We start from the raw sequence: 27,607 nt of genomic DNA on the forward strand, positions 1-27,607 counted from the left end.
AAGACAATTTGGGAAAGGTTAGATACTTTGGGATCTCAAAAGGCAATGATTGACACAATTTCTTGTGATTGTGTAAATAACAACTATCTTGTTTCAGAAGTAAAGTTCTCTTTAAACTTAACCTCATCACCTTGAGGGTGTCTTAGTTGAAATTAATTACAACTTCACCACTTGGCCTTTATAATGCTCTTTATTCATCACGTAAAACCATTACATCATTTAAATTCTTTTTTTCTAGTCTCCATAACAACATTAAAGATAAATCCTACCCTAAAACTTGCAGTTAAGAGCTAGTGTGCTGACTTTGGGCAAATGATAAATTAGTAAATAGAACTATGCAGTAAGACGACCCTTGTACTACTTCCCTGATGCAAGATTTCATTAGACATTTCAAATTACTCCTTAAGGAGTAGCTACTGAGCCAACATTGGGTGACTTAACATTAAATTTAAAAATTGAAGATAAAGTCTCTTACTTTAACCCAGGACTGATTTGCCATCGGAACACACAATGCATTTGATAATTCTGTTGACAAAATATTTACCACTAAAAGAAGCAACATTGCCTCAGCCTCCCAAATGCTTTTGATGGAACCAAACCTGGAGACAGAATGCAGACTTTGGTGTCTAAAGAGAGCCTATGATGTAATGGTATTGAATACTACAAAGAGAGAGAGATGGAGGAAACAAAGCTAAGCTATCAGAATTCAGTTACCACTCAAGGTTGAAAATATGCCATTTTCTACTCTATGTAGTGGACAACAGTGGTCCAGCAAAGCATAATCCTTCTAGAGTACCATATGGCTCCAGAGTTTATCACAATCAAAAGATGTCAGAAATACTCTCACCCAGACTCAAGGTGAAAGGTGCAAGTTCACAATAATCATTATTTCACAAAAGAGAACCACTGAAAAGTGTTTCTTGGAAAAAAATGTCTAGCCTAAATAGCATATCAATACTGTTGGGTCACTTACCAACAAAACAAAACAAACAAAATCAAACTATAAAAATGAACCAAAGATAAGGCTGATCAAAAAGTAATTTACAAGAACCTGAGTGGTAAGCCTAGGATCACTAAACAATTTTTCTTAATTTCCAATCTATTTTCCTGCGACGTTTGATGGTCACAAATCACATGTACATTTTGCAACTGGAAGTTTTGCTAAGCACACCAAAATCCTAAAATCCATGTCAGTAACAGACTGTTTCATCCTTAAGAAAACAAAAAAGTCAAAAATTCTGCAACCTTGTATGTTGTATGCAGGGATCCCCTTTAGTTCCATAATGAAATTATGTCAGTTTTAGTTAATCTTGCAAAGAGTAATTTTTCCACATCTCTAACAGTACTAGGTTAGAAAACTTAGCATAACACTGTGAATTCCCTTTATCAACATCACTTCATTTTAACATTCAATCTGATGAAGACAAACGTGAACATTTTGATTTGAATTCTTGAGAAAAAAGGAACTAAAGTTTGGTCTACTAGTGTAAAATCAAATAATTAAAACCATACATGAATAAAATAAACCTATGTCTAAAAAAAAAATTGAGTTAAACAATGTCAAAAACTCTAAGGTAATATTCTATGCCCACAAATAAAATATTGGACAAAGAAAAAATTCATTTGAGCTGACCAAACACATTTGAGGGGAAGCTTTGTTCACACAGTTTAAATGTAAAAATTATTATAACTATTGGATACCATGGTTTGTATGTTCAAAAATGTTTATCACTGTCTTAAAAAGAAAATAAAACTAATTTCTTCATCATCCTGCATTCCACATAAGATATTTAGACTTACTCTCTTTGTAGGCCTATATCAACAATAAAGCTGGGCTTCTTAATTTCTGATCTCACTTCAGGGGTTACAATCCCCACTCGAAGATTTTGTTTAACTTTATACATTTGACAACAAACTGATTTATTTGTTCTTGAAATTTCCTATTTTAAAGGAATTCCAACATAACGTCAATTGCAAATAAAACTTGGCCTGTTGTAAATCTTGAATCACTGCACACTATTCCACTTTCTCTGCATCACCCTTTTCATACTTTGCTGGCCGTTCACCCTTCTTGCTGAACTTTTTCACCAAAGCATCTTTAAAGCTCTTCTTCTTCTTCACCTTTGTTCCCTTCTTTTTTGCTGGGCTCTCGGGCTCTGGTGAATCAGCACCTGGAACCAACAAGTCACCATCTGGACCATCCTCATCTCCAACCTCAGAACTCTTATCATCACCTGCTTCACCATTCACTTCTGTTGTGATTACGACTGTCTTGTGTGTGTACTCTTGTCTGATTTCCTTTGTCTCATCACCATTGATTCCCTTCTCGTGAGGCACTGACTCTGTGATCACAACTTTTGATGTTTTTACTGTCACTTCATTGTTCTCAGGGGCCTGTTGCAAGAGAGAGAACTCAAATGATGGCACAACATACAGCCCTTCAACTCCCAAGATAAAATGATTTATACTCCCCTCTAGAAGTTACATATTTATAAATTAGATACAAGAATTTGGAAAACAACTCCTAGCTGATGAGTTTGGGTATTCTCATAACCTGTTTGCTGGATAAATATATGGATGCTATGAAGGAGAACTAGCATGTTAATCACTCTGGGAGTGTAAGGGTTTAACTTAATTTCTAACCAAATGATGTTGCAAAAAGATTTAACTAACTTCTAACCACCACAGAATAACATTAAAGATTTTTGTTTCTTAACTGTTATTGACAGGAATATCAAATGCAACAAATTTCTCAAAGTTTTTGCATGTCAGACAATCTTAGTGTTCAATCAAAGTTTTAAGTATTTCAAATACATATTGTTAGGCTTTCACTAGACAACTTGAAATGCTACAGGAACACTTATTTCTCTACCTGCTCCAAGTCCTTGTCAACTCTTTCTGGTAAAAGATCCTTAATTGTCACGGGCTCGTCACTCTCCAACTCAACTTTCTCCTTGTCCTTCTTGTACTCTGTAGACTTCACTGGGGTGTTCAGCCATTTGACACGGTTTCTGTAAGTGTTTGCACGCCCTGTAGAATGGGATCTTTTAATTTGTCCTCGTTCAATCTCGGGTGTATAGTACATCTTTGCTCGTGTGGATGACACAGTAGATGGAGTGGTCACCTCTCTTTCTGCAGGTTTCTCACCATGGAACACTTCAGGATTTCTATACACATAGCCTGTCTTGTAACCCTATGGATGAAAAAACAAACCACCCCTTACACAATCAATCTGTTTGTTGGTATTGGATAAATATTAAATCTTTTCAAAACATTTCTTGATGCTAAATTGCAAAATTTGTTGAGCTAAACTACAATATGGATTGGATACAAAACATGTGATTTTTCCTAGCACTACAGCACCAATACTACAGTCAATCAATTGAATTTTGTAGAACTTCAGGAAACTGTTATCTGCTACTTAGTATCTTGGCAACTTGATTAATGCTTTGAATTTTACTGCTATACTTTCATCCAATCCTGATTTTCATCACTCACTTGTCAAACTCAAACCTTAACTGCTCTGGGAATTTTTTAGAATGTTCTATTCGAGAACACGATTTTCTGGGAAATATTTGGACAAATTTTCATCCAAATTTTCTGGTAATTAATTTTGCAATCCTTTGTGCAATATACTATTTGAAGGGTATGCTGTTTTTAACATATTTCATACGAGGTACACTGCCCCATCCCAAGCATTGATTGCATTAAACAGCTTTATTACCCAACAGTTATAGCACTAAGTAGAGTCTGAAAATGCATGAATCAAGTATAAATATCTTGTAATATTGTATGGATTTTTGGACAACAGCTGGTTATTTTAAGAACTCTATAAAACCTATCCACAGCAATTTTTATGCAAGACCTATCACAAACAGCTTCTTTACTTATACCAAATGTACATGAAATAGAGCAGCTGGATGATAAATTACTTGTTAGACATTTTGTTTTGTATAATTCTTACTTTTGGTTTTAATTTTGACATGACCTGCAGCCTTGTCAGAATATGGCACAACTTGTAAAAATACTCCCTGACACTACAAAGAGATATATATCCTATAAATTGCTACATTACCATTGAGTCCAGTAAACGCATCATTGCTTCAAACTCCATTTCTCCTCGCTTCCACTTTATGTCACCAGAGTTAACACCACCTCCTCCTTCTTGGGCCGTCTCAACCACTTGCTCTTGGGCAAAATCTTCACATTTGATGAGGTTATCAATTCCAACACCAACAGCTTTTATCTGCAAATATAAAAATGTCACAATGATTGTAAATAAATAGTCAATAATATAAATTATGACTGGTAGAGCTACTGATGTATTATGCTTGTATTCATACTGTGTGAATGACAATAAGTGTTCATGTATTCCTGGAATATGTACATGTTCTGTTTCATAGGCAGCCTGGAACTAGCACAGGTAAATGATAATGCACAATGGATGTAATGACCACATTCCAATACTTTATGTCAGTCAAGATTTCATTTGAACTAGACCTCCATAAGCCATTACCAAAGTAAATTTAAGACTGCTGTTCACATTGTAAATTACTTTAATAAACAGGAGTCAAAAGGAATATCTCACCTGGTTGATGCAAGCCTTCACAGCATTATGTGCCAGGTAAAATGCTTCTTCAATGGTCTCTCCACAAATGACAATACCATGGTTTCTGAGTACCATTACCTTACAAGAGAAAGCAGGTTGTATTTATGTCAGTTTTAGTGGTTTTCACTGTAGTGTGTTTGTGAGTAAGACAAAAAAAATCTGAATCCTGAATCCCTCCTTTGAAAATTGTGGTTGTTAAACTGCCAACAAGAGTTACAAACTAAATCACTGTTGCCACAGTTCAGGAAAAAGTCAGGGAGAAATAAATTTCTTCAATGTCAGGGACAAGTCAGGGAATTTACCTGGAGTCAGGGAAGAAGTGAAATTTTGAGTTAATAGGAGGTCACTCATCTTGTTGTGACCCCTTTCATAATGAAAGATGGTGACATTCCTTTTTGCTTGAATTTGATGTCAGATTTAGTACATTGCAAGCACATGCCATTAAATTCTGTGGTAGTATACCTTGCTTTCTTCACCAATGTCCTTTGCTATTGACTCCTTTTCTTCTTCATTTGTAAAAATCCCTCTAAAATCATGGTAAGCTACTTCACCCAACTGTAAACGAAACAATTAAAAAAGTGTAAATTCTCTCTAAACTGCTGTTGATAAAAGGAGTTGTTTAGTTTTTTCCCCCCTACACGAATTCAAAGTAGCTTTCTTTTAAAAACAAGCTATGTGCATGAAAATTGCCCCTGGCACTTTGTATTTTATAAGCATCAATATGTGATATGGAATTAATCCAAATGCTGGGCAAGTTAAATGGTATGCACCCTTTAACTCCCATGAGTGACCAATGAGTGACCAAGACAGAATTTCTCCTTACAGTAAAAATACAATATCAAGCAGAAGAGTGATGAGAATAAAGAAATATCAATTAGGGGATCATAAGTTGATCCGATACCAAATTCTCCAAACTAACATCACAAGAACTGTATAGCAGACTGTAAGGAGAGTCACTAACGAGATCTTGGGAGTTTAAGGGTTAAGAAAACAAACCCTGTATTAATAAGTGTCATCCAGCCAGGTGTTGATTCAGACAAGAAAATGTAATCAATTGTTCTAACTTTCCAAGATGAAAGGGAGTTGGTATGGTTAGTGTTGCATATACATTGTATCCTAATTCATACAGTTATCTGAAAATAATGATAGATTCAGACAGTGTTTTTGCTGCAATAATGTGAAGAACTAGCGTCAATTTTCATAGCACATACCACCTGGACCTTACAAATTTTGCCAAAGAGAATGTTTTCCTTCAGACATATTCTCCATTCAATCACCAATTTACATTGGAGGGGTCTAAAACTTAGTCTGGGTGAATAATACCCCACAACACCAGACATGTGACACTTTTTTGTCAGAAATTCAAGAAACAGTAGCACCTCCCCTTCAACACCAAAGCAGAATTGTGTGAAACCCACATCACTTTGATTCAGCCTCAACCTGTTCCCTCAGCATATTCTAAAATACTTATCAACATACAAAGATGCAAAGCTGAAACTAGAATGGAATGCAAAATAAAAGCAAGGACTCACTATTAGAGCTTCTATGGAAATGGGCAGAAGTCCACACTTCATTGCTGATACCTGGAAAGAAGAGAGTATGTCAAATGAACACTTAAAGAGTTTCTGCATCAAAAAATGATCTTTTTCACTGATTTATGTCCACCAAGAAGCAAGTAGGATAGACATATTTGTGGGCTAATGTAAAACAACAGCCACTCATCGACATGCAACCATTAACACATCTTTATTTAAAGTGCATCATATGCAACACCCTGAAATGCACATGTATTCCTCTCCTAGCTACATTATAAGTGAAGCTGTACTTTTGATATCTCTTACAATAAACAGTGTCTACATCACTTTTATGAAGAAATGCTCAGATTAAAAATTGACAAATATTACACTAGTCTCAATGGATTACTATCACATGAAAGTTGGAACAGTTCATTGAAATAACAAAATATTCAGTCTCTAGTGGCTTGGAAAATATAGCAAATACAGTAGAATGGATCAAAACACAGCATTACAAGAGCAAAGCATCTTATCATGCATGACAAAGTGGAGCAACAGTTTTTTTTTCGGAAAGAATAAAACAGGATCATAAAATCTCCAAGAGTAAATTTTTTGAACAAGAGGAGAACATCTACTGGTTGTGCTTAAATAATGGCACAATACTCATTATTATAGGATAAACAGGGTGAAGCAATTTCTGATGACATTTTGGTTAACTTTCTCCAAAGTTAATGCCAGAGCTGGTTTTAATAAGTCAAGAATACACCCAAAACCAAGTAGATGTGCATTAGAAAAACCATCAAATAGTGATTTCAATATTTTCTTAATAGTTTATGAGGAATGCATCCAATGTACACCAAATAAATCAGGCAAAACAGTCCAGCAAAATATTGCTCTCGACTCATTTATATATATGAACAAATGCTCAAAGACAAGTGTCAAATTAAAGAAGGATAGAACGTGTTGAGAAAGTTCTAGAAAATTCATGATCTGACCGTCAAGTGGGATAGTCACGATTATCAACGTAAAGCCAAATGTATTTCACAACAACAATTTAACACAAATTATGAAAGGAGATTTCTAGAGGCAATCGAGTTAAGAAAACCTAACAGAACTTGGATATCCGAAAATTACTCTCGGCACGATCAACGAAGATGTTTAATTTATAGTCTTTTCCAAAACATGAATAGAAGATTTATTCAAATCGAACAACCCTGGTCTGGCTCGAGCAGGTGCTAAACGGCAAACACGAGGAACTAGGCTGGAACCAGAGAAACTTGACCCAACGACTCAGTTTTAAACGGGCACTTGTGCTCTAGTCAATACTACAACTGTCGTTAAATATATATTTTAAAGAATCTGGAATGATGACGAGCTACGCCAGTGTTACATTTCCTTATCAATATAATCCAACCGCAGTAAGTCTTCAACAAAGCCTCGATTCAACTGCATTCTGTTATCATTAAAATTTCATTTTTAGTAAGCTTAACTTTACATTTGATTCCACCTTTTTCGTGTCACCGAACATAGATATCACTGTTTCAGGGAAAAATAATTCTCGCTTCAATATCGACTAGACGAAATTCAACCCAAAATTCGATAGTAATCTGATGACAGGAAAATGTACTATTTTCTCAACGGAGTCTTCCGCCCAACTAGCTTCCAATATCTTTAATTTTTTTCCCCAACGTCGGCTTCATCAAAAAGTTAAATACAGATTTTTAATCTTCTGGGCAAGGGAAAACTCCAGTGAGCGATTACTATAGTTTATTTTTTTGGCACGGGAAGTACAGTAATGGTAAAATTTGACATTTGGCGACGAGCGCGCAGGATTCGAAACCTCGAACGGTTGTCAACTGTCTCAAACCTGCAGAAATGGTAGACCCCTGCAGTTGAAATGACAAAAGTCACGCGAAAAAGACAGTTCAACCGTTTTTACTTCATTACGGTTAAGTTAAATCTATCAGCAATGTAAACTGACAAAATGGACAACACTAATTTCACGACCAAGTGCAGTATCGACGGAGAAAATATGCAGCGCATACCGAAATGACGTATCAAAATTGAGGCCAGTTCGTCAGAACCTAGCAGTGCAAATTTACCCAAATGTACAGTAGTTACAAGAAATAAAACTAGTTTTTATTCCTGTATAAGCAAGAACACTTACGGCTACAACGTCTGCTTGGTGAAGATGTATAATCGCCCTGGCATCTTTTCTGGCACCATGGAGGGCAGAATGCAACAACATACCAGCTTTATTCACACCGAGATTGGTGCTGCCTTGATCAACCACACTTCCATCCGGATTGACTTTAACCAGACTGGACGCAGTCACTTCACTGTACATGAGTCCAAATGGATGGATCAGGAAACTCTCTTGGTCCGCCGAGGGGCGAATCTGTCAAAATAGAAATCCACATCAACAATTGTAACAAACAAGTATTTGTATCAGTGATTCACTACTCCATACAGCCAAACTATCTACCAGAAGTGCGCCACTGCATTCACCAGCCAATACAACCACCAGAACAAATGAGTTTTCGAATTCGTACACCGCTCTAAAATTCTGGGGGCCTAAGAATATGGAGTAACAACTTAAACCAAGGTAGTCACGTATGCGTCCGTGGCCATGAAGGCCATTGAAAACAAACTCGCGCGCGAGTCAACTAACACAAAACAAATACTGCCGTACAGTTCACTAGAAGACATGAATTTTACGAGTACTCACCGTTATGAAGCTATACAAACCACTGTTCCATCCAAAAAGATCGACTAAGCGGTATGTAGCGGCCAGTTTGCAACGTAATAACCTCTCCTGTTTGGAATAATTCAAAGTATCGGAACCTCTTATGTCTGCTATTGGAGTGACTACAGCAGACATGCCTCCTCCATAGTACGTGCTGGAGGGAATCAAAAAATCTTGATAGGTGCGGACGCCTTCTCCACCACTTTTGGGACCATTCTGAACGTAGTTTTGAACAAGATCTTCCAGTTCATCGCGAAGAACCTTGTCATTCAGAACAAGAGAAACACGCTGTCGAAGCTTGAGACCACGAACGTCGCGAACGACATCTTCAGGCCTTCGCACTGCTCTCCCTCTCGAAGGGGCGCTAAATCTCCTCGCTTTACCATCCATTAGCGGTTTGTTAGCCTTCCCTGTCGACATGTTGGCCACTTCGGCTTAGGTTGTGAGGCCAAACCGAGAAAGAAATGTTTTCTAAATGGCGATCACACCTTCGTGAAACGCCCAAACCACGCGCAGAAAACTCAGGAATAGACAATGCTCATGCGTTACGCTCGAAAAAATGTAATGTAAACTTTTATCTCATTGGTTAGGAGGAGATCACGTGGTAGTGATTATTGATCGCGCGTAAGGAAAACACGCACGAAGACTTGTAAAAAATTTTCATTCAGGTGATGTTTGCTGAAGAAATCGCGCTTTAAGAGCATAACGAGATTACCCTCGCAGTTTCTAAGGACCGATCTGAAGAAGATTAAAAAAGAACTCGACGGAAGAGAATCATTTTATTTTGGAACATGGCCTTGCTCTGTATCTGTGGAATTGCAACCAGATGCGTTGCTAGCAAGGTTCAAATGTTTGAAAATCGATCCTGTGACAGATTTGATATTTTTATTTTTTTTCACCATTTCATGACATCGTTCCTAAGTATCCTTTCCGCTTTTCTTTTTTTTCAGTCATCAATGTCACGGCCGTCGTTCAATGTGTAAGTCCATTTCACACGCGAAAAAAAGTGAAGTAATAGTGTGGTCTTAGGCAATTTTGCCTTCGTGTCGGATGTTTTTTGATCGTACATTTTTAGAAGGTAGCACAGTAGATATCGATCTGATTGGACACTTGTTCTTTTTTTAGCGCGCATGCATTATTTACCACAATTGAAGTTAAATAGCCAGGAAATTTTTCGTTGACAATGCGTTGTGGTGCGGCGATTGAGAATATCAAGGTAAGCGATACTTGTCACCTTATCAGACACGCCTTCTACTTTGAAATCGGGTGGCAATCAATATGCTCTTACGTTGCCTAATAGCCGAGTTTGTCAAATTCCACACCCTAAATTGATTTTCATGTCAACCCTTTCAAAAAGTCCGAGTTTAAATTTTCATCGGGGAACATGATCGTATACCAGTGCTACGGAACAAAACAGATGCCTTAGGCCCCTGTCGTTTAGAGTAAACAAAGCATAATAACATTTTTTTCTCGAAACACTGCCATTTGCGGTCAATGTTTATTTATTAACTGAAATACTTTCGAATTTATCAGCATAGAAAGGAGGCTTGCTATCTATTGCTACAGAATTATACGCCTCAAGAAACTGGAGTATTCGTTATAGTTTCGCGAAAGATCGCGAACAATAAATGGGTCAAGAGGCAGTTGATGACCTTTTACCATGTGCGCGAAGCGCGTCCGTCACGTTTAGGGAACAGGATATTCAGTGTGAAATCACTTGGTTATCAACAGAAATGGTTGTTTATGAGGCTTCTTTCGGTATTTTCTGTGACAGTATAGAGGTATTTAAAGGTAGCCCTTAAAGAAATAAAGAAATGTTTGTTTGCCATTTTCCTAGCATTTTTCAAACAATCTTCTAAACATGCGGTCATCATCCTTGAGACGCTGATAACAGATGGATCCAAAATGTTTTTAGAGTCAGCGACAGGATGTAAATGAAAAGCTAGGAAAACAGAGCGTTCTTTTACTCTGAGTAAAAATTTCTTTTAAAGTCATTGTCTCCTTTAATTGAAGCTCTTACAGAATCGTCTGTAATTGAAGGAAGTTAAAAGAAAAAAATCAAGACAAAGAGGGCGATCAAGCGGAGATAAATATTCCGTGACTGTGGGTAATCCAATGTCGCTCGCAAGATTTTTTTCATCTAGGGACGAGTCCCTTGGGCCGATTTAAAAATATACAGAAGCTAACAATAAGGAAGGCGGTTTTACTTGAGTATTCAACATTGCACGAGAGAAAGGAGGAACAATTAGAAGTATTTACAGTTTTCCGTAATTATAAGCTGAGGTTGAACCATCTAGAAGTTGCAGTCAAGAAGTTACAGTCGAGTTATCTCGCGATAATTATCTTCTTTAGAATTATTTCACGATTGTTGGATTGAAATAGAAAAGAGGTTGAGAGTGTCAATTTAGTTTAAGTATCAATTTAGTCTTATAAGAAAGTTAAGCTATTCTATCCCTTTGACCCCCTTAGCCGGTCTCCAAAAGAAACTAATTGAGAGCTAATTGCTTCCCAATCATCCCTTTGTTTGACCTTACTTTAACGCTGAAATCCTCGAAGTAAACCGCTATTTACCAGAACCGCTGATAATCGCTTCATCGTTTACTGTTGTTGGCAAAGTTGCTAGTTCAGCTCACAGCATGACGCCGACGATATGTCTCAGTGCCAGCAAACAGAACGAACTTCATCATGCAAAAAATGTCGTCAGCGCGGAAAATAGACATTCTCAAGGTGGCCTACTGTGGGAGATTATCCAGGCCTAGAGATTATCTGAATAGAGTGTACAATATAAAATCAGAGAGTAGGGTTGGGGGGGGGGGGTGTAGGGGGGGGAGAAGGGAGTGTAGCGAGGATGTCCTGCTTTCCGTACTCTGCTCTTCGGCTTATCGCATCTAATCCGAACCTTTGAATCTCGTCTCTTGCTGCTGACCTTTTTGCAAAACACCACAGATTGATGATTAAAGAATGTTTGTAATATTTCGTTTTTCTCTCCTATGAGTTCCAGCTTCTTTCCTTCCGTACCCTTCTCAACTCTGTGTCACCCTTTACCAATGCTATCTTTCGAAAGCAAAGACGAAAGTCCTCTTTTTCCTGGCTGGTGATTTATTTAAAGTTTTTACAATGATGTTGGCCGGATGCATAATTTGTGATTGGCCCCAGGACTTTTCTGATCCTTGGCCGCACCCATTCCTTCAGGTGGTTCCTAGAGCCTGATACACATAAGACTGTCATGAACCCACATGCACCATCTATCCTCAAACAGCTTCCAACAGTTTTTACCCTGAGAGCCACCGGCTAACCGTGCACTTGGTCAGCACGTGCACGAACAATACTAAACATAGACAAACATTGAAGTAATTCTAAGGGATTCTGATCCCGTGGGAGTAACATAGTAGTATGATGCCTACTCCGCTACTTTGGAAGCACTCGCCAGATTTTTTAACTCTGAACATCCGCCGGAGACTTGGAGAATTGCGAAACATGATTGTTATGTGCAGCGACTAACGCGACTCGTACTTTCATCTCTTCAGTTGGTTTGACTGGCGCTTCGACTTTCCTGTCCACATTTAACTCAATTTAAGTAATGTGAAGGCTTATTATACTACAGCCCGAATTTTGTTCACCGCGTGCACAAATTAATACGGGCCGGCATCTTTACACAAGATTAGATTGTTACGATCTTACTTCTCCTATCTTGATTTAATCCGGCTTTATCTTTATCGTGCTTCTCAACAGGCAAGCAACGTGGTTTTATCATTGTTAACTTTGAGACTTTTCTATCTCAACCACACGCACACAGATGTTTGAACAGTTTGATCATTGTCCATATCATGCAGACTCCTGGATGCATAATCGGGGAAACAAGGGCCTTTGCGTTAAACATTCAAAGACGATTAGGAGGAAAGACCAAACTTTACATTTACTCCAGCCCATTATAACACCAGATAAATCTACACAGATTGAGTTTTTTGTAAGTACTAAAACATGGAACGACCTAAAACCACCTAAAACCGCCTACAACCACTTACAACCACCTACAACCACCTACAACCATCTACAACCATCTACAACCACCTCAAAAATTTCAACAACCACCTACAACTACCTCAAAAACATCTACAGCCACTCGCAAACTGTCTAAAACCATCTGAAACAAGGCATAAATGTCTAAAATAAGGCGAAACGACAATTTGTCAAGTACACGAAATACGAGGATCGAACGAAACCTCCACCTCCCCCTGAAATCTTAATCAACCATCTCACGAAATGAAATACGATAGCATGCCAATTATATTTTTATTACCTCAGCTGTAAAAGACTTAGAGAACTTTACAAAATGAACTAACAAGTTGCAAAAAATAATAAATAGGGAATGATATACGGGCGCGTGTAGATATGGAAGTTTTTGTAATCATGATTCAAAGTATTTTTCCATCTTAAGAGTCAGCGCCAACGCGCTCTACGATTGTTATTCGAGGATTGTCGGTCAGTTTTTCTTCCCAGAAAAGGGCTATTGTGTTTACATGACTAACAAAATAATACATGGTTGCTTGTAGATACAGTATGGAATTTCTCTTCTCGTGTCAACTCGACATCTTACTCGTTCGCTGCGCTCACTCGTGAGCTATCGAGTTAAACACTCGAAGATTAATTCCATCGGTTTCAGGGGGAGGTGGAGGTTTCGTTCGATTCTCGTAATTCATATACGTGACATAATGTCGTTTCGCCTTATTTTGGACATTTATGCCTTGTTTTAGATGGTTTTAGATAGTTTGCGAGTGGCTGTAGATGTTTTGAGATGGTTGTAGGTGGTTGCTGAAATTTTTGAGGTGGTTATAGATGGTTGTAGGTGGTTGTAGGTGTTTTCAGGTCGTTCCATGTTTTAATACTTACGTTGAGTGGTATTTTCCGAAAAAAGGTCGAAAGTTTGAGAATTGAAGGAGTAACACACGAGAACCCACGCTCGCAACTGAAAGATCTCTCTTTACTCGCGTGACGATCACGAAAAGCGCGCGACTCTTCTAGAATCCCGACTCTTTTTTTTTCCTCTGTGATTTCGGTGCCGCCCGTAGAGATTAGGTAAAACTTAAGGCATAAGAATGATAATATGTTTGCGGTCATTGCAAGGGAGACTCAAGAAATAATCCTCTCACATGAATCCAGATCTGCCCAAATCGAATTTCTCTTTGTTCCTCGGTCCATTTGGCGCCAGAATGGTGAAGCAGACGCACCGAAAAATTGGAATCGTTTCGTCAGCCGTTTCGAAAAAGGGCCAAATGAGTGGATCTTGAAACATTTCGCACCCTTAGTGTCATAACTTCGAAAAAAGTCTGTGGAAACAATAGTGCCGTGGATTAACTTGCTGGCAGACGGAGAAATTTCATATTAAAATTCGACAATCCGGTTCTAGTGATGCCAGCAGAAGACACGAAACAGGCGAAACACAGTTTGAAGGTAGCTGGCTTTTATCGATCTCTTTCTCGGAACTTACTTTGCAGATCAACAATTCTAAAAAGTTGAATAAAACTGGCTTGGCTGGAACTTTGGTGATCTGTGTCAGTTGTGTGGGTGGGAAATATGTTTTAATTGCCTTGGAAAGAAATATTTTTTTGTTTTAATTAAAATTCTAAACTTAGTATTGATTGCCTTTGCCCGTCAAAACCTGGCCACCTTATAAAAATAAAAACAAAAATTCAGAAACTTCGGTCTGTTTAATGTGCACAATAAGCGATAACTCATCTTCAAGCTACCATTTTGTAGCGTTCCTCTACAATGTACAAGTTGTTGGCTTTAGTCCATACTTCACTCCAGTTTTCTATTTTATCATACCACCTGGCCTGTATTGACCATTTGTTTATGTCATTTTTGTCAAAGATTATTTCAAAGGCGCCGGTTAGCCGCTCACGTCGTCCGGACCCACCTGCAAATTCTGGGTCCGAATGTCAGTATCATTCCGAGATCATGAATCGTTCGCTCTGCAACTGATCCTGGAGTCCAGCAACAAATGAATCTCAAGATAATTACACAGTATGACGAGGAAAAAATTTTGGCGAATTACGTCTTATCGTTGATTAATTACATCGAGCATCAGGGATAAGCTTCCCATGGTTCTCCATATTTGTGGCGAATTAAAAAGTCATTTTTCTAAAATTTGATCTCGTTCTTATTTTGTCTCATGTTCTGTTTAAGGAGGGAGGGGGGGAAGGGAGGGAGGAGTCAAGCCGGCCCCCCGACCCTCACTCCTATTCCTAAGTGTAAACTCGTTCCCCACACGGCTGCTTGGTATTGAGCCAATTTGACCGGATAGGAGCGAATTTCATGAGCATGAAAAAACATAGCAAAAATCGTGAGAGAGAGATGGAGGGGGGGGGGGAAGGGAGAGAGAGAAAGGCCCCCTTAATAAATTTACCTTTTTTTCTCCTTTACCCAAGTTAATGTGGAGTCAGTAATAGAGAGCTTTGGTTGGGAAATCTCAAGAGTACATTGCAAAGAAAATCTTTTCAATTTTTTTATTTACTGCGAAAGGTATAAACCCTTAGTTTGCCTAGCGACAAAATGTCAATTGATTTATCACTAGTGAAATCTTTGCTTTGGATATTGAAGTATTTACAAATAAGATTTCGTTAATTTTTGTCTTTTTTCTTCTCCCTTTCTTTGCTGGAGTCTTCATCCATAGGCTCTTCCTGGTCCTTAGTCTCGTCAGTGTCCTGTTGAGCCAGGGTCCCTATCACCTTCTGTATAGCTTCGCTGCTAGGATCCACGCCAGGTAACGTACTGAGGACGTTCTTGATGAAGTCCGGGTCAGACATGACGCCAGTAATGTCTTGGGTGTCATCTCCCTGTCATAAAACAAAGGTTGACACAAACCATTCACATAATCCAATACAGTCCATTTTGATTTAGGAGAGCAAAGTACCTACATTCCCGGCTCAATCGGATAATTTTGAAAATGGTGCATTCCCAGCGTTTTCCTCTCGCAATTTCAAATCTCCTGGTTTGCCTATCAATTTTTCAATGGTTGGTTTCATTCCCCCCTCTCCACCTTCAAATCACAAGTGTTGTTGTTTCGTTCTCCGTGAAACTCGTAGCCACTCCATTCCTAAGATAACTAAAATTACCACTGGAAAACGAACTTAGAAATTCTGTAACAGCATTTCTCCGTCGATTACCGTTGAGTGGTTAGCATAATTCAGGGATATTGCATATTTCAAGAATGTCAAAATTTTAGTCGTATTGGTAAATTTCGTTTCCGGTTTCGAGCTTGACAGTACCTCTCTAGTTGCTAGTCGCGTTTACCGCAATAAATTGAGGAGATCAAACGCCATTCCTAACAAGACTACCGGCAAAAGGTAATATTAAAATAAGGTTTTCATTCAATGTTGGGCAGATACTTCACATTCTATGGAAAAAGAAAAATATAACAACCTGTCCATCTGTCTCCATTGCACTGGCTCCAGCACGTTCTTCCTTCTCAGCCGGCTGTTCTGCCGTATCTTTGTCACCACCTGCTTCTGCGTCTGCCTCCATGTTTTGCAGCGACAGCCTCATGGCGTACTCAATCTGCTGTTCCTCGGTCATGGCACTGAAGTCAAATACTGGGGTTTGCGGAGTAGACATGGACAAAGCCTGCTGAAGCATTGCCTCCTCGCTGTCAGCGATGGGTGCTTCAGCGGTGGGAACCTCCTCTCCACTAGCTGCCGTGGCCCTGCGCGCTTCTTCCTCCTGTCGCTGTCGCTGTTCTTCCATGGATACACGAAGAGCCTAGAAAAAATATTTTCGCCTGGTTAACATAGAGTTTCTCTAACTTCCTGGTACATTTAGAGGGTTTAGTCAAGGAAAATTTGCATTGAGTCTTTGAGGTTCCTGAGGAGACCAGGTAAAAAAAAACAGTTCGTTAATATCCTCTTTGACTCAGAACAATAGATACCTAACGTTAGCGATCAATTATTTTACCTATCTATTCTTTTCCTACATTGCAAACCCTTGTTGACCATCAAGTCGATTTCTTTGAAACAAATATCTAAGACGAATATCTAGTTAGTGGCAATGAACAAAAGTTTACAGTTGTATCTCACCATGATGAAATTTCACGTCAGTAGACAACTTCATGACAGGAGTTTAAATCCGAAACCAAAGCACCCAAATAAACTTGATGTTATTCCATAACAATCTGGTATATTGTTGAAAATTATGTAAATTGCTTACAACAAATCAATTGATCAATCCGTAGATCTTTCTATCAATCACTCAGTTCATCAATTAAACCATCAATGCATAGCACCATCTTTTGATAGCAAACAAAAAAACTCCATTTACCAACTACAAACCAGCTAATCTTAAAACTGTTGTTAGCCCTCTTCACCCCAGTGGTAGGGCTGAAAATGCTTAGAAGAACCCTAATCACTAACCAATGCAAGTTCAGGATCAGAGTTAGGGTCAAAGCCATACTCTGAAGCGTACTCCATTCCAGCTGGGGCTCCATCTTCCCCTTGCAGAAGGGGGGACGAAATAAGCGCGTCTGAGAGCAGTGGGCCTGGTGGCACTGTGACCAAGTGACACAGGTTCCCATCCTTACCATTCAGTGTGTTTATGAATGATGTCAGCTTGTCAGAATTTGCAGTCTGAAGACAAAAAAAAAATGTCCTCTAAACAACTCTAACAGAAAAACTGATGAATAGGAAAATTCATATTTGCATACTGAAACAAAGACAAGAAATAATTGGGATTGGAGGGTAGTTTGTTCATGGACATGGCTTCCTACTAACAAGATGAGTATGAAGGCTCAAGTAAATTGACTTACCAGTACCTGAAATTTTCATATTCTTTTACAAAACATTAATACAGCAGTTGTTGTGGTAGTTTTATTTCATATTGCACAGTTAAAAAATATAATGAACCAAAACCTGTCTCACTCTGATGAACAAACTTCACAATAACATCAAAGTGTGCACCTGAGTGAGGAAGCCCTGTAATTGCATATCAGGAAGTGAGTATTTTAATATTCCTTTTCGACCTTGCTCCTTTCCAATCAGTTACAAAAATAATCCTTCATCCCAGATAGAGCAGAGACAAGGGAAGGGTGAAATAGATTGGTGACACATGATCCTTGAACATGATGGATAATAATAACAACTATACTAACAATAACAATACCTCTTCGCCAAAGTTAACAATGTCCACATTCACTTTTTCTTTTTTCAGTTTCTTGGCAAGCTTCACAAGCTTGATGAAAAAAAAATTAAATGAAAAAATGCAATTTAGGATCATCTACATGTATATTAGAGATAAAAATCAGAATTATCAGACCACATTAAAAGGGTCTTTCATTTGTTGTGAATTCATTTAGATGGTGCCATACACCTTAGCTGTAACTACACTACACAGTAAGCCCTGGTATAACTTACAACTAACATTATGAAAACCAATACAACAGAAAAACCCTCCAGCCCAATAGTTACAAAATGGAAAGGATGTACATTCTTTTCCAATTGGTGAATCCTGCTGAGGGAAAAGCAAAGTGTATTTATTTTTCTTGGAGGTTACTATCTCAGCCTTGAAATTTAGTTGAGTAGTTTCCCTAGCACACTGCTTGCTCATTTAGTGAAAAGAACACAACACACAGCACTTACCTCTTTCTCATCAGTTTCTACAGGACTTCCAACAAACACAACAATCCTCATTTTGTGATTTTTACCTTGTCTATGTTTTAGAACCAACTAGTTGGGAAGAAATTGGAAAAGTAGCATATGAAAAGTGTAGCCTGAACCATATAATTGTCAAGACTTTTGAGCAATTTTCCTGTCTCATAAATTAATAACCACCACACATCATAACTTTCTGATTCATCAAAACAAAATTATGACTTAGAATAGTAACTTGGTAATACTCACATGAGCTATTTTGACAGCTGTGAGGAATTTGATATCTCCTTTTGACTGAACTTTGTGCAGGGAGGCCAGGATTTTTCCAACATCTGTTGTTAATGTAACAAGCACCTCTAAGCTGTGAGTAACAAGAGGGAGCTATTTGATTAAACTTTGAACAAAATGGGAATAATTAACAAATGACAACTAACAAAGGGTTAAGTCTCTAAAGAAACTGTGGTGATGTGTCATAAGGGGGTAATACAAGACAAATTGGTTTTATTTACTGGATTGTTAACATAAACCAGGCACTGTAAAGAGTTTATAAAGCTGAAGTTTTAAGTGTTGGCCCTTCAACAGAGCTTCAAGAAAACTATCAGAGCTTCATCTCAGCATGAATGCATAGTTAGGATGGACAGAATTCCCTGTAATTTAAGGAGTTTGTAGCCAAGAGCATTGAGAGAATGGCTTAAAATGTGAACCACCCAAACAGGAGTCTATTGGGATATTAGGAGGGAAAGGAAAGTGTGTGAGGGTATGCCCCTCCAGAAAGTTTTCTCATAGTTATGAGGCTCTGAAATGTTTTTCACATATTTTTTTTTAAGATACAGGGCATAAGTTGCAGCCAAATTAAAACATTGGCTGCCATTGTTCTCTTTTTATTTATACAATGGAACCTGTGTTTAGTGCTCACCCATGCTTATACATGTTTGACTGTATACAGAAAGATAAAGGTATACTAATGTAGGGAACATGATGACCAGATTTTTTCACGTTACCATATTCCCACAATATCACAGCTCCATCTGTCTGTTTACAAACTACACACACGATTTTTCTATTCACTCTGACGAAGCTAACGCTCTAAACATCATCTACAGAGACTTTTTATAGGCGCCAACTTACACTACTAGTGCAGCTGTTAAAACCAAATTATCTGGTAATACCCTCACCGACACAGGACCGCAGTTTCTTTTGAAACTTAATCCTTCATTTAATGAAATCTAAGTTTTCATGTGAAAATGCAATTTAAGTTTGTACTCGAGTATCTTTAAATGACTTAATGGGTATGAAATCAGTATGAGTTACATACTCACCTGGCTAAAGTCATGAGACCAACATTATTTTCTGGGTTTTGTCTAGTTTTCGAGTGACAAACCAAGCTCACAGCATCTTGTTGTGCTTGAAGTCTCGTGGGAAGAAAATCGCCATTTCTCATCCACTCACTGTTATCAACGCTGTACAAAAAAAGCAATTACAACCAAGTTTTAAAATATCATTCCATCAATATCATATCACATGGAAAACTGGTAAAGAATCTCACCATACAACCGTGGATTCCAAAACCATCTTGATTTATCAAACTCTGTATCACTTTTTTCTCTGACTTGACTCGACAATTTTCTGCTGGATTTTCAGCTCATGCTCTCAGTGAGATGCTGCTGGCCGTTTGCCAACAAGATTGGTTGGTCAGCGGCTTTTCATTTACTTTGTTTACTTACACAAGTTTTCAAAGCGTCTATGGAGCTTTCGCGTCTGAAGAATTGTTTATTCTCTCTTTCAAGGCAGACGAAGCAAACGTTTCAGTCATGGAAAAGCTCTTCGAAAAAATTGGAGATCATTTCAACAATCCAGAAATGTCTGATCGCATTTTAGTCGTGAAGATTCGAAAAGATGGTTGGGAAAAGCTCGAAGCAGCACGCCGGGTTCGAAGTATCACGAAAACGAATTCTCAAGAGGGAAACGATGCGATTTCAGGGACAAATTTTTATCAAAAAGAAAGGCTGCATCTATCTACAAACAAAGAATCGATTGTTAGCACGTCTGAGCCAAAATGTGACACCGAATCTGCAGGTCCTGGTGACGACCCTGTAAACTCCGCTTCAGAATTAAGAACTGTTAGCAGCTTAAGCTGTGATTCCGGAATAAGCGACGTTACATTTTCTGAGACCAAAAAAACGGTTAAGAGTAAGAAAATAGAAGAATCCTCAATCAGGGGCGAGAAAGGACATAACCCAGTGAATCAAGATTCTGGAAATTGGCAAAATGCTGCAAATTCGAATGAAGATGCCGTCGTCTCTCCGACATCATCAGATGTAGATGTCACCATTAGCAAGTTGCTCATAGCAGACATTAGCTATACTCACAAAGCCGGTGCCATAGGTTTAACCGCTTTAAATACTGGCGACGAAAGCCCTTCAGCATCTGCCCCTTTACAATCGTCCAAAACCGGAACTGCAGAGGCCAGCGTAGAATATTTGACATTTACTGACACTGTCATCCGGGAACAGCAGCTGTATGTTCACAGCTTCTGGCTGGCTTTGAATAGTTCTTACTTTAGAAGCCTATTTTTTAGCTCAGGGATGAAGGAGACAAAAGTGAAAAAGGTATGATTCCTCTGACCTGACATATACATTTATTGGCTAATTTCTTGTTATTTCAACTGGCCTTAAGAGTGCCCAATGGCTTGACATTTTTTGTATACTTAGTAAAATTTGAACATACGTTTTTTCGTATGTACGTTTTTAAGAAACCTGAATTGAATTCATCGGAAACAAGTCATTTAATTAATTTTCAATTTAGAAAATATTTGCGTGGGTTGAATTAATTTTAAACTTTCATCTAAACAGGTTGAAATGAACATCAGCGAATCCTTGTCATCGATGTTCCTTCTGTTGATAGAATCACTGTATAAGCCTGAAGTTGTGATGCCAGAAAGTGTGGAAAATCTTCTTGTTCTTATGAGACTTGCTCATGTTTATGATGCAGAGAGCACACTCAAGGCTTGCCAGAAGTAAGATTTCAATTTCTCTGTTGTTGATTGACAGCCAATTTCTCCTTAAAAAAGAAACTCCTTGTTTATTCCTTTGACATCCAACATTGACTAGCTTCTAATTTCTCCTCACAATATCACCCCTGAATTAACCATAAAGGTCCAAGAATAAAGAAAATGGTCAACAATCAATACCTCAGGAATTGTATAGAGAACAGTATGGAGAATATACACACTGATGTTAGGGTGTAAAGGGTTGACCAAGCAAACCGCTGATGAGAATGTATAATATTTTCACATCAATGAAGTTCATGTTGTAACTATTGAGACAAAACAGATGAGCTTCAGGCTGTTTTACTTGTTTGTAATTTCAGTTCACAGCGACTTCTTAATTTCCTTAGTTTCAAAAGGGGGTTGTGATTAGTATGGTTTTTCTTCCAAGTAAAGTTGTATAGTTTGGTATGGTTTTTCTTCCAAGTGTAAGTCTTCTCTTTGATACCATGAAAGAGTAATTACTTGAAATATTTAATAGAATTCTTTATTGTGTCCTTATTCTTTAGACTTCTTGGTTCAGCAGAATTGACAGTTGAGATCTGTGACAAATCCTTGAATATGCAAGAGCATGAAAGGTAATTCAAAGCTAAAGAAAAAGAAAATTTTAGGAACAACAGTTGCACAATTAGCTTTACAATGGCTTCTTTGTCTTTCATTTTGTAGCAATTTAGTTAGTTACTTCAAACAAGCTTTGAAAATTGAATGGTTCTTCTTTAGTTTTAGCATTGGCTTATTATTGGCTGGGAAAAAAGATGTGATTATAGTGAAAAACTAGTGTAATTGGGCATTTAAATGCTCTGCTGAGAGCCAATCAGGTTATAAGGATTACCAGCAATTGCAAATTGGATGTGATAAATTGATTTAGGAGAGAAATCTGGGTGGGATGAAAGTTTTAGTTTTAGGGTGAAAAATAAGTAGCCCACTTCCTTTTCCCGACCCTTCATCAGAATTATTTGATTTGTACTCTATCTTTTTAAACAAAGCACATGTTAATGACTTTATGATCCAAATTAGTGATGTAAACACTTAGTAACCTTTGGGCCCCTGAGAGTGACTAGCATCTAATTTCTCCTTACCCTATCACTCCTGAATCAAGTATTAATGTCAAAAGATTAAAAGAAATAATCACCAACTGAAGGAAATGGTGATTGTTAAACAAATTCTTCTAGTCAATACCTTAGAAAATGTAAAGAGGAAAGTATGGAGAATATGCTTACTGATGTTAGGGTGTAAAGGGTTAAATTCAACACAACTTCTCAATTGTTACTTTCAGACTCCCTGAGATGGCAGAATTTATCAGGCGATGTGAAGAATTCCTGGTTGAGGAATTCAGTCCATTAGACTCTCAATGGTCGAATGAACACTTTCTGTCTCTGAGTTCCAACGGTCTACAGAAAGGTATGTCAATAGCATGTTTGCTGTTTGTACAGGGGTTTATTCATGACAACTCTGTCACTAATGAGTTGCAAGAGTGCCAGAAAGAATACCAAAGAAAGCAACAATTTTTCAAAGGCAAACATAACACAAGATAGAGAAAAAACAATTGTTAGCAATGTAGTTAGTGATTAAATGCATTGCCAAAAGTAGCCTGTGAGCAGGCTTTCATTATTAGCTCTTTGGCACAAGCATTTATTCTTTGCCCACAGGAAAGCATGAGGCCTTAAGCAACCCAAGCTGGGGAGACCCCCAGCCAACCTCTCCCTGACTTGTTTTACATCTATGGGGGGGGGGGGGGAAGGGGTGGAAAAAGGTGTGTCTCTCAGGGCTAACAATGAGGGACTGCTCTCTGGCTATGCCAAAAGTGTATAACAGTGTCTAATACAGAGGATCACCAAAAAGTTTTTGAAATTTTGGAATGATTGAGGGTAGGATTTTGGTGGGAATATAAACATCTTGAAAGAATGGTTAGAATGGGAAATGATAACATCTGTTTTTTCATTGTTAGCGGAAGAAAAGAGAATGACAAATATAGATGGATTTCAGACAGAATAGATCATCTGAGTTTTCTGATATATTTCATCATTGTCTGAAGCATAGTTTATCAACTGATTGCTGTGAGTCTAATGTCTAATTTTCATTGAATTCTTTAGTTCTTTCCAGCCATGAGTTGTGTGTATCCTCAGAAAATACTGTGTTCCTTGCACTGATGAAATGGGCAGAGGTGAATGAAGTGTTTGATGATCAGCTTGAGCCCCTGTTGGAATTGGTTCGCTTCAAAGCCATGACCATTAATTACCTACATGATGTTGTTACCAGTGATCACCCAATTGCTTCTACAGTTGCTAAGTTTCAACTGATGTTTGAAGAGGCTGTTTTTTACCATGCATTTTCTAAGGTATGTGACATTATAAGCTGAATTATTTAGAGGACATCACCATTAATAAATGTTGCTTTCTTTATCATATAAAACAAAAAGATTCCGTGTTGTGATGGGTCTGTACAACAATAGCTCACAGAAGACATCAAATTGTTGTAAGAACATTAATGATACACTCAGCTTCACTTGATGCAATCTATTTGTTAACTATACTATTCATAGTGAAAACTCATGAATGTACCACTATGTTATTACACCATCAGTTAACTTGACATGGTGACTCACTACTACTTATCAGCCAACATTTGGAAAGCTTTCCTTAACCCTTTACACCCTAACATCAGTATGCATATTCTCTATACTGTTCTCCATACATTTCCTAAGGTGTTGATAAGGAGAATTTGTTTAACAATCAAGAGCTTCTTAAGTTGGGGATCATCTTCTTAATTCTTGTGACTTAAATGTGTAATTCAGGGGTGATATAGTAAGGAGAAATTATATGCTAGTCACTCTTAGGGTTCAAAGGAAGCTAGTCAGTACGGTATTTGTCCACACCGCTTGCTTCAGATGCCAATATTTTAATTGTTAGGTAAACATGTTTGTTTAATCTCCCATTGTATGTTACTGAACGCGGCTGCAATGCGTTCAGACTTGAAAACATAAATGTTTTGCCAATATATTTTGTCAGGAGAGACAGTGTGAGGAGGGAGAGCCTGTTGGCAGGAAAGCTCATGATGATCCAGTGGTGTTTAACTGGACAGTGGACATTGGAGAAGATATTGAAGTAGAGAAGAAAAAGAAGATCATCAAATCACCGCATTTCTGGGTCAGCGGATACGAAATGTAAGCTGTCTACCGGCTTTTGGGGAAAATGATGCTTTGATTGGTAGTACAGTACCAACGAGTGGGCGGTTGATATTCTAGAGCGGGAGATAAAGAAAGTGTTAGGAGAATGGAAATAGTCTGGAAAGAACGGTTTTGAGAGCTTTTTCAGTTATCTCTAAATAACATTTAAATTTGTTTCTATTGTAGCTTTGCTGAGATGTAATTGCCTTTTCAGGTTCCTTGAGCTGAAGCTGAGGACTTCCGGGTGTCAAGGCCTATATCTGACAATAAGCACACGTGACTTCCGCCACAGTAGCAAAGGATTCGTCAAACTTGCTTATTCTCTGACATCCAACTTTCCTAAGGCTACACGAGTAATCAACGAAGCGGACGTGTTTGATAGAGAAGGATCTGGCTGGGGATACGAAGAATTCTTTCCTTTAAGCTGGACTGAATTCAAAGATCAGTTGAAAAGAACTCCTCTTATAATAACATCTCAAGTCAGTCTTCTGGAATAGTGTAGAATTTGATCCAGTCCAATTTATTTTGATGTTGTTTCACCTTGTTCGCTTTTTCCAATCTTCATATTGTGAGGCAACTATTCTCTCTGAGTCGAACAGTGTGTTCCAGAGAAATGTGTTTTAAAGTATTTTGAAAATGGAATGAAACTGATGCGGGAGAGTGATAAGTCGAAAGGAAACTTCCAGAGAAGATTTGAGAAGACCCAGAAGTATTTTTGTTTTTTAAAGCCTTTCATAACTTTTGCAACACCCTTACACATCTTGCAACCTTTGTTACTTTGATTTTATATTTATTTATTTAATTATGTATAATTTTTGTTTATTTATGGTTATTTGTTTATGGATGTTTTTTTGGCGTCTTTGGAAGAGTCGTAGAGATTAAGATCAAACGATCTGTGATATTTGAACCCACAAAATGTAGAAACACAGATTTTGTGTTGTCATTCGAAATGACAGTGCCACTGATCCAGATTTTTCGGCGAAGGAAATGTAGATCATTACCAACGTTTCTCTTTGTCAGGATTTCACGTCGAGCGACCGAGTAAAGGTGTCGTGCAATCGCGCGGCACTGAGTATTTCGTCTTCGCGCGTTTCGTACATGCAATGTTAAAGAAATGAGCTGTGTGGACAATACTTTGTTAGTGAATGTTCTTGCATCAAGAACATTTGACATTGATCCGACAGCAGAAGCAAGATGAAGCAAAAACTAGAAACTATAGCGCAGAAAGGATGAGAAAAGCGCAAAAGAAATGTCAGTATTGTTTGAAAGTTAGAGCTGAGGTTTCGCGAACGATAGAATAAGAAGCTTTGTGATAATTACTGGGAGTCCGCACATTCACTCCAAGAGGTCTCAACAAGATTATAGCGCCGCTTTGCTTTGAGCCGTTACATATTTGAAAATACTGACCTGTGCAATAAAACCTTTGATTGTGTCACTGTTAGTAGTAATTCACTACGATCAGTTACAAGATCTACATATTTAGCTAGTCTTTGGCGGTTTCTTGTACTTAACGCTACAGCAAAGCCCGATAGAAACGCTCACTCCACTCGAGCTGCCAAAGATTTAAGTAATATTTTTATTCAGCCGAAGCTTCAGAAGTCGTTTGTGCCTTAAATCACTCTGAATTTAATTACTCATTTCTCTATTTATTTTAAACTTTCCTCTAGAAATTCTCAGACTTCCACCATCACCCACATAATTCCTGACTCCATTATGCCCTCTCAATCTTTATTTCTCTTTTTTTTTTTTTTTTTTTTTTTTTCTAAGTAAACCTCTGATGGCGTTCTCGTCAAATCATCGAGTTATTGTGTTCGGGCGTATTCTTGTCGTCAAATCTTTGTCAGAATGATACCTATTACTGCTTTAATGTTCCATAGATAATTCGGTTTTATCAGCTAGGTTGATAATGTAAATTGTTCACCGCCAATAGCTTCTAAAGCTGACTTTTCGAACGTTAGCCCTTCGTTGGGGCGAAAATTATGTTTCCATTGCTTGTTTTTCTTTCTGCCCCCATTCAGTCATTCTAAGTGTTCTTGTGGGATTTTGCTTGATGTAAATTGTGAAGTATTTGTCGTCAAAGGGTATCGTTCTCTGTCGTAACATGCTAACCGTGGCTTCCTATGTGAGCCGGGCCGAAGAAATCGAGGCGAGATTCTCTCTAATCAAAGGGTACAGTGTACTCATTACGAGCGAAAAGCAATGATTCCATTCATTCATCTTTGCCAGTCACCTCTTAGGTCCAAAGCAAACAAAGACGAAAAAAAAACATGGAATTGGTTGAGCTTGTTTCCTGTAATCGGATTGGTCAGTTTTGGGTAAGTGGCCTGATAATAGGGAGGCTTCTCAAGGCTTGAATCATAACCATCAAAATTTCCCCGCGAATGATTGGTGCATCAGCCGCTATGTTTTTTACTGAACATTCTGTGCAGTTGTAATCGGACAGTTGGTTGTAATCGTACACCTATAATCGGACAGTAGAAGCAGCCAATCATACTGAGTCTACTCAGCTAAATCTATCAATCACAGAATTGATCACGGTAACCATAGAAACATTCACTTATCCTGGGAAAAAATTAACGTTGGGGAATTTCCAAAATGGAGGAACTTTCTTCTTTAGACGTTGTCTCTATCAGAGATATCTGTCCTAAATGTATTTTTTCTTTCGGAAATTGTAACAGTTTTGAAGAACAGGACTTCGTGTCTTCCGATTCTGCCTGTAATCATACTCGTGATTGACAAATCGGAATCCCCCTCGCGGCGTCCGATTTTGCTAATTACCCGTACGACTAAAGACTGAATTGGACTCCACTCGCTCCTATTGCCATTATAAATCAACATTCCGTAGTGACTACCTCTAGCGACGGACTGTCTTATTATATTACTTGGAA

The 27,607-nt window shown here is 38.1% G+C and overlaps 3 protein-coding genes across 3 annotated transcripts; 1 reads left to right on the forward strand and 2 right to left on the reverse strand.

Annotated features, from left to right (window-relative positions):
* Window positions 1-171: 171 nt before the first annotated feature.
* LOC131786330 (alpha-adducin) lies at window positions 172-9,402 on the reverse strand. Its single transcript, XM_059103372.2, has 8 exons — window positions 8,852-9,402; window positions 8,291-8,521; window positions 6,142-6,192; window positions 5,072-5,164; window positions 4,589-4,687; window positions 4,076-4,246; window positions 2,873-3,193; window positions 172-2,394 (listed from the first exon to the last, which is right to left on the reverse strand). Exons 1-8 carry the CDS (start codon window positions 9,287-9,289, stop codon window positions 2,017-2,019), a joined length of 1,782 nt encoding a protein of 593 aa, XP_058959355.2. The 5' UTR covers window positions 9,290-9,402; the 3' UTR covers window positions 172-2,016.
* Window positions 9,403-15,361: 5,959 nt separating this feature from the next.
* LOC131786273 (26S proteasome non-ATPase regulatory subunit 4) lies at window positions 15,362-20,182 on the reverse strand. The gene is made up of 8 exons (XM_059103304.2): window positions 20,054-20,182; window positions 19,827-19,967; window positions 18,757-18,868; window positions 18,496-18,582; window positions 18,020-18,088; window positions 17,275-17,487; window positions 16,292-16,627; window positions 15,362-15,705 (listed from the first exon to the last, which is right to left on the reverse strand). The coding sequence occupies exons 1-8, from the start codon at window positions 20,077-20,079 to the stop codon at window positions 15,490-15,492; spliced, it is 1,200 nt and encodes a 399-aa protein (XP_058959287.1). The 5' UTR covers window positions 20,080-20,182; the 3' UTR covers window positions 15,362-15,489.
* Window positions 20,151-26,154, forward strand: LOC131786305 (uncharacterized). Its single transcript, XM_059103345.2, has 7 exons — window positions 20,151-21,116; window positions 21,360-21,523; window positions 22,063-22,131; window positions 22,830-22,954; window positions 23,647-23,891; window positions 24,562-24,716; window positions 24,934-26,154. Exons 1-7 carry the CDS (start codon window positions 20,166-20,168, stop codon window positions 25,214-25,216), a joined length of 1,992 nt encoding a protein of 663 aa, XP_058959328.2. The 5' UTR covers window positions 20,151-20,165; the 3' UTR covers window positions 25,217-26,154.
* The last annotated feature ends 1,453 nt before the right edge of the window (window positions 26,155-27,607 follow it).

Source organism: Pocillopora verrucosa, chromosome 1 (genome assembly GCF_036669915.1).
Source record: "Pocillopora verrucosa isolate sample1 chromosome 1, ASM3666991v2, whole genome shotgun sequence".
In the NCBI taxonomy this organism is placed as follows: domain Eukaryota; kingdom Metazoa; phylum Cnidaria; class Anthozoa; order Scleractinia; family Pocilloporidae; genus Pocillopora; species Pocillopora verrucosa.

Coding starts and splice junctions, on each gene's coding strand:
- LOC131786305 (XM_059103345.2), top strand. CDS start 20,166: ATGCTGCTGGCCGTTTGCCAACAAGATTGGTTGGTCAGCGGCTTTTCA. Junction 22,955..23,646: donor TTCCAACGGTCTACAGAAAG/GTATGTCAATAG, acceptor TGAATTCTTTAG/TTCTTTCCAGCCATGAGTTG. Junction 24,717..24,933: donor TGGGTCAGCGGATACGAAAT/GTAAGCTGTCTA, acceptor TTGCCTTTTCAG/GTTCCTTGAGCTGAAGCTGA.
- LOC131786273 (XM_059103304.2), bottom strand. CDS start 20,079: ATGGTTTTGGAATCCACGGTTGTATG. Junction 18,089..18,495: donor TAGAAACTGATGAGAAAGAG/GTAAGTGCTGTG, acceptor TTTTTCATCAAG/CTTGTGAAGCTTGCCAAGAA. Junction 15,706..16,291: donor CAATGGAGACAGATGGACAG/GTTGTTATATTT, acceptor GTTTTATGACAG/GGAGATGACACCCAAGACAT.
- LOC131786330 (XM_059103372.2), bottom strand. CDS start 9,289: ATGTCGACAGGGAAGGCTAACAAACCGCTAATGGATGGTAAAGCGAGG. Junction 4,247..4,588: donor TGAAGGCTTGCATCAACCAG/GTGAGATATTCC, acceptor TTATATTTGCAG/ATAAAAGCTGTTGGTGTTGG. Junction 3,194..4,075: donor TGCGTTTACTGGACTCAATG/GTAATGTAGCAA, acceptor TTTCATCCATAG/GGTTACAAGACAGGCTATGT.